The 6,129-nt window shown below is 43.3% G+C and overlaps 1 protein-coding gene across 1 annotated transcript; it reads left to right on the top strand.

The window, feature by feature from the left end:
- Positions 1 to 488: 488 nt before the first annotated feature.
- On the top strand, positions 489 to 2,792 carry LOC140184074 (uncharacterized). Its single transcript, XM_072234359.1, has 2 exons — positions 489 to 1,331; positions 2,286 to 2,792. The coding sequence occupies exons 1-2, from the start codon at positions 489 to 491 to the stop codon at positions 2,790 to 2,792; spliced, it is 1,350 nt and encodes a 449-aa protein (XP_072090460.1).
- The last annotated feature ends 3,337 nt before the right edge of the window (positions 2,793 to 6,129 follow it).

Genomic DNA, 6,129 nt, shown 5'->3' with positions numbered 1-6,129 from the left:
CCTCAACAAGGCATGCCCTAAAGATTGTTTCCCCCTCCCCAACATAGATGCACTCGTCGACACGGCGGCGGGCTACCGGTATCTGAGCTTCATGGATGCCTACTCTGGCTACAATCAGATACCGATGCACCAACCCGACGACGACAAGACAGCATTTATAACGCCTGGGGGAACCTTCTGTTACAGGGTGATGCCGTTCGGCCTAAAAAACGCAGGGGCAACATACTAAAGGCTGATGAACAAAATATTTCACGACCTCATAGGCAAGACAGTGGAAGTCTATGTAGACGACATCCTCACGAAGACTGTGCGACCCGACGACCTCCTGAATGACCTGGCAAATGTATTCGCGTCTCTCCGACAACACGGTATGAGGCTCAATCCCCTCAAATGTGCCTTCACCATGGAAGCTGAAAAGTTCTTAGGATTTATGATAACCCAAAGGGGGGGTAGAAGCCAACCCTGAGAAATGCCAAGCGATACTCCAGATGAAGAGTCCGGGTTGTGTCAAGGACGTCCAGAGATTGGCAGGTCGACTCACCTCGTTATCCCGTTTTCTCGGAGCTTCGGCAACAAAAGCCCTACCCTTCTTTAACCTCATGAGGAAAGGGATAGCATTTAAATTGACGCCCGCATGCGAGGAAGCTTTTAGACACTTCAAGGAAATCCTAGCAACACCCCCTGTGCTCGGGAAGCCAAAGGCCGGGGAGCCGTTATACCTATACCTCACCATAACAGGAGAAGCCATGGCCACGGTTTTGATACGAGAAGAAGGAAGGGCTCAACAGCCAGTCTATTTCATGAACAGAGCCCTACAAGGGGCGGAACTAAGGTACAGCAAACTGGAAAAGCTAGCTCTGGCACTCTTGACCTCTTCGCGGAGGTTAAAACAATATTTCCAAGGTCACCAGATTGTCATAAGGACGGACCAAGGAATCCGACAAGTACTTCAAAAACCCGATTTGGCGGGAAGGATGATGACTTGGTCCATTGAACTCTCCCAATATGACATACGATTTGAACCCCGGCAAGCAATCAAGGCGCAAGCGATGGCAGACTTCCTGGTAGAAGTGACAGGAGATCCAACCGAAGATACGGGCACACGGTGGAGGCTCCACGTGGATGGAGCCTCCAATCAGACGTCCGGGGGCGCCGGGATTATCCTAGAAAGCCCAGCCGGGGTCGTATACGAGCAGTCGATCAAGTTTGAATTCCCCGTCTCGAACAACCAAGCAAAATACGAAGCCCTCATAGGGGGCTTAGCCCTAGCAACGGAAGTTGGAGCGACAAGGTTGGAAATATGCAGCGATTCACAAGTCGTCACCTCCCAAGTAAACGGGAGCTACCAAGCCAGGGACTCGCTACTACAAAAGTACTTAGAGAAAGTCAAGGATTTGAGCCAGAAGTTTGAGGAGGTCACGATCCACCACGTTCCAAGAGAAAGGAACACACGGGCAGATCTCCTATCAAAACTAGCCAGCACAAAATCGGGAAAAGGCAACCGATCTCTCATCTAAGGTATGATGAGGGAGCCATCAGTACTCTGCACCTGTCAAGGCTAAGCCCCTCATGGTTAGACCCCATCACCAGCTTCTTAGAAAACAGCAAGCTCCCCGACGACAAAAAAGATGCTAAGAAACTGAGAAGGGAAGCAGCCAAGTACGCGATCATCCAGGGTCAGTTGTTCAGAAAATGACTCAACCAGCCCCTATTGAAATGCCTACACCCCGACCAAACGGACTACGTCCTCAGGAAAGTCCATGAAGGGTGTTGCGGCCATCACATAGGGGGCAAAGCCCTAGCAAGAAAATTAATCCGAGCTGGATACTATTGGCCATCAATGATGGTAGACTCTAAAGAATTCATTAGAAAGTGCGTCAAGTGTGAAGAGAATGCCAATTTTCACAAAGCACTGGCCTTCGAGCTAAGCTTGTTAACGTCTTCCCGGCCATTCTCACAATGGGGAGTCGACCTCTTGGGGCCCTTCCCGGTTGGTCCAGGACAAGTCAAGTACCTCATAGTCGCCATTGACTACTACACCAAATGGATAGAGGCCGAGCCCCTAGCCAGCATATCCTCATCCAATTGAAGGAAGTTCATGTGGAGGCAAGTGATAACATGGTTCGGCATCCCGGAGGTCGTTATCTCGAACAACGGGACACAATTTACCGACAAAAAGTTCACGGAGTTCCTCACCGGCCTGGGTATAAGACAGAAGTTCTCCTCAGTGGAACACCCCCAAACAAACGGACAGGTTGAGTCCGCAAACAAGATCATCCTGTTAGGACTTAAGAAGCGGCTGGATGATAAAAAAAGGTGCTTGGGCCGACGAGCTCGCCTCAGTTTTCTGGTCCTACCACACAACCAAGCAGTCATCCACTAAGGAGACCCCCTTCCGACTAACATACGGGTTAAACGCGGTAATACCCGTGGAGATCGGGGAGCTGAGCCCACGACTACTTTTGAAGGGAGTGGGGGAAGCTGTGGAGAAGGACCTAATAGATGAAGCCAGAGAGATGGCCCACCTGACGGAAACAGCACTGAAGCAAAGAATGGCCCTGCGCTACAACACCAAAGTGCTTAGAAGAGAGTTTGAACCAAACGACCTCGTCCTAAGGTGTAACGACATCGGCTTGCTGACCCCGGGAGAGGGCAAACTGACAGTAAACTGGGAAGGTCCCTACAGAGTTAAAGAGGTGATTGGCAAAGGCGCCTTCAAGTTGGAAAGGCTCAATGGCAAAGAGATCCCAAGAACGTGGAACGCGAACAACTTGAGAAGGTTTTACTCCTAGCACGCGTGACGATTTACCGACCAATCAAGCTAAGTAGTCAATCCATGAAATTGTACTTTTCGCCATGGCTTATAGACCTTTTGTGCAATTACCGACTAAAATATACTTGTCAAAAGTTTTGTTTTGTTCACTTTTCTTGGACAATCCATTGCGCAAATGAACTCCGCACAATGCGACGATGACATGCGGCCCCAGGACTGATCACCCCGGGAGCCCGTCAACTATCGCAATAGCAAACGGCTACACTAAAAAGCCACGACCTGGCTCAGCCAGAATACCATCAATACGGTAAAACGAGTGTGAACAACAAACCAATAACGGTGAATATAAATGGCGACACAACCAGATGAACAGGAAAGTATTAACTACAGTAAGACGGGCAAACGACCCAAAAAACTATTGTTCACGAGAGTTAAACAAAACAACTTACAAAAGTTTCATGAAGTTATACAAAACATAAGAAATCATTTCCTACGTCAAATTGATTCATCCACTTGACTTTCCTCCACGATTAGAGGTTAACTAAGTGGTAGTAATGAACAATTCTCATCACAATTGAGAAAGGTAACTAGGATAGGATTTCTAGTTCTCACATCTTGCCAAGAGCTTTGTTAGTTGTTAGTTTATTTTTCATTACCATTTACTTTTCATGCTTCTTATCCAAAATCCCAAAATAATTCACAACCAATAACAAGACACTTTATTGTAAATCCTAGGGAGAACGACCCGAGGTTTAAATACTTCGGTTTATAAATTTTAGGGGTTTGTACTAGTGACAAACAACTTTTTGTATGAAAGGATTATTGTTTGGTTTAGAAACTATACTTTACAACGAGATTTCATTAGTGAAATTCTAAACCGTCAAAAATCTAATCATCAAAATGGCATCATCAGGAGGAGGATGCGGAGGCCCCGATTCAGCAGGATGCCCCTCCGGTTGCTCCGGAGACCACAGAGCCAGATCAGCCTCATGAGGAGCCGGTCCCAGAGCCTCAGTCTGAGCCAGAGCCTGTCGTTGTACCTCCCACTGATCCTCCGGTTTAGCATCGAGGACGATGCTTGATCTTAAGTGTGGGGAGGGCACCGGTAGCATTATTTGGGGACCGGTGAATTTTTCAACACTTTCCTAGTTATCCTATTCTGCATATCTTTTGTATATATTTTGATGCATTTTTAGTTACTATGGATACTTTTATTGCTTATTTTGGATTTTAGATATTTTGATGCTTTTGGATATTTTTGGATATTTTTAGATTTCATACTTTTAGTTGGATTTTTTCTTTATGCACTTTTGCTTATCTTCCTTTTAGTTTGTGGTTGTGATTAAAAATCATACTTTGAATTGCAAATACCTAGTCACCCTTTTTGCATAAGAAATTGGTTTTAAGTAAAAAAAAAAAAAAGGGTAAACTAAGGAAATTTTTGGATTTTTCAATCACAACGATGCTTAGTCAAACATTGAGATTTTTTCAAGAAGCTTAAATATAGGGCATTTACCCAATTGATATTGATTGAAAGAAATTTTTGGTGAAACTTGCTTGAATTTCATACTTTGTGAAGCATGTATTGAATTGAGAACACAAGCTTGTGAGACTTGAGCCTATTGATGTGGTTACATTTTATAACCACTTATTTTCCATTCTTGTGTGAAATTGCTCTCTTTCTATGATTATGATCCTTGATTTGCTTGATTCTATATGTCCATTTATTTCTTGTATTTATGCATTTATATGATTGAGGCCATCACTTCATGAGCTCACTTATCCAAATGGCCAACCCTTTTATATTCCTTCGTTAGCCAAGTTGAGCCTATGATTAACCAACTTATTCCCATTTTAGCACATTACAAGCCTAAGGCAGAAAACAATGAAAAGTCCTTGTTTGGATCTTTGATTAGCCTAGGCTAGTGAGAGTGTTTATCATTCAAAGTTGGTGAGGCTTGGGAACATTGGATGGGATAAAAAAGGGTAGTACACGTTCATGTTTAGAAATTGGGAACATACTCATGTATTGATCAATTGTAAAACCTTATGCATTGATGTTCTTGTGTATAGTTTGAAAGAAAGAAAAAAAAATGAAAAGAAAAAGAAATAAACGTGAAAAAGAAAAAAAGAGAAGAAAGAAAGAAAAAAAAGCATAAAGGGGACAAAATGCCCCAAAGTGAAGCTCAATAAGAATCAATGCATAAGTGTAATGAAGTAAAAAAAAAAAAGAAAGTGCATGAGTATGAGAAAAAGTGAAGAATGGGTAGTTAGATTAGTACTTAATTGTATAGGTCATTATATAGGTTAGGTGGGAAGATCTATGCTAATCAAAGATTCAATCCTAGTCCACTTAACCATAAATGATCCTACCTTGACCCTAGCCCCATTACAACCTAAATGAAAGACCTCATGATGAATGTATGCATGCATTAAATAAGTGTAGATTGTTAGAAGGAAATCAAATTTTGGAAAACATGACTAGAAGAGAATTGAGCGGATTGACCCTTAAACACTTGAGTGAATAGAGCGGATACACATCCGGTGAGGGTTCAAAAGTTCAATCACATGTGTTCACCCATATTATCTATATTCTTGCAAGTTTGAACTCTTTCCGATAATTCAATACAATTGTGGTTTGGACTTAGTTCCCATTGCCTAGCTCTTGTGCTTACACATGCTCTCTTGGGAATTGATTTGTTTGAACTAAGCATTTCCATTTGCTTAGAGAATTGAATTTAGATAGGATTCATATAGTTTAGTTGCATTCAATAAATGTCATAACCCTTAGTTCCTTCTTATTTTAGCATGAGGACATGCTAAGGTTTAAGTGTGGGGAGTTTGATAAACCCCAATTTGACGGTTTATCTTGTATTGAATTTAGGGTATTTTGATGACCTTTTCTCGCATTTAACCTATGAATTGGCATGGTTTTGTAATCTCTCCCGTATTTGTGCTTAAGTGTAAAAACATGCTTTTTAAGCCTTATTTTGATGAATTCTAGTTCTTATTTGATTCCATAAGATGCCTTGATGTGTTTGCTAGTAATTCCAGGATGAAATAGGTAAGGCATGGATCAAGGGAGCAAGGAAGAAAGCATGCAAGTGGAGAGAAGCACAAAAAGCCAAAGAATTGATCCAGGCCATGCACGCGCACGCGCACAAGGTGCTCGCGCGCACATTGCGAAACATGCCAGGGACGCGCACGCGTACCGTGCACGCACGCGTCGATGACGGCACATGACCTCATTAAGGCAACACGTGCCTGGCGATTTGAGAGGGTTTCTGCACCCATTTTTGGCGCCAATTGCTAAGGGAAAGGAATAAAAGGATGAAGGATTAAGGGGAAGGCATCAC

Source organism: Arachis hypogaea, chromosome 4 (assembly GCF_003086295.3).
Source record: "Arachis hypogaea cultivar Tifrunner chromosome 4, arahy.Tifrunner.gnm2.J5K5, whole genome shotgun sequence".
NCBI classification, from domain to species: Eukaryota; Viridiplantae; Streptophyta; class Magnoliopsida; order Fabales; family Fabaceae; genus Arachis; species Arachis hypogaea.
This window is presented reverse-complemented; position numbering and strand designations above follow the sequence as displayed.

Excerpts from the sequence above, each read along its gene's own strand:
- LOC140184074 (XM_072234359.1), top strand. The coding sequence starts at position 489 with ATGAAGAGTCCGGGTTGTGTCAAGGACGTCCAGAGATTGGCAGGTCGA. Across the intron at positions 1,332-2,285 it reads CACAAGTCGTCACCTCCCAA|GACTTAAGAAGCGGCTGGAT; the intron begins GTAAACGGGAGC and ends TCATCCTGTTAG.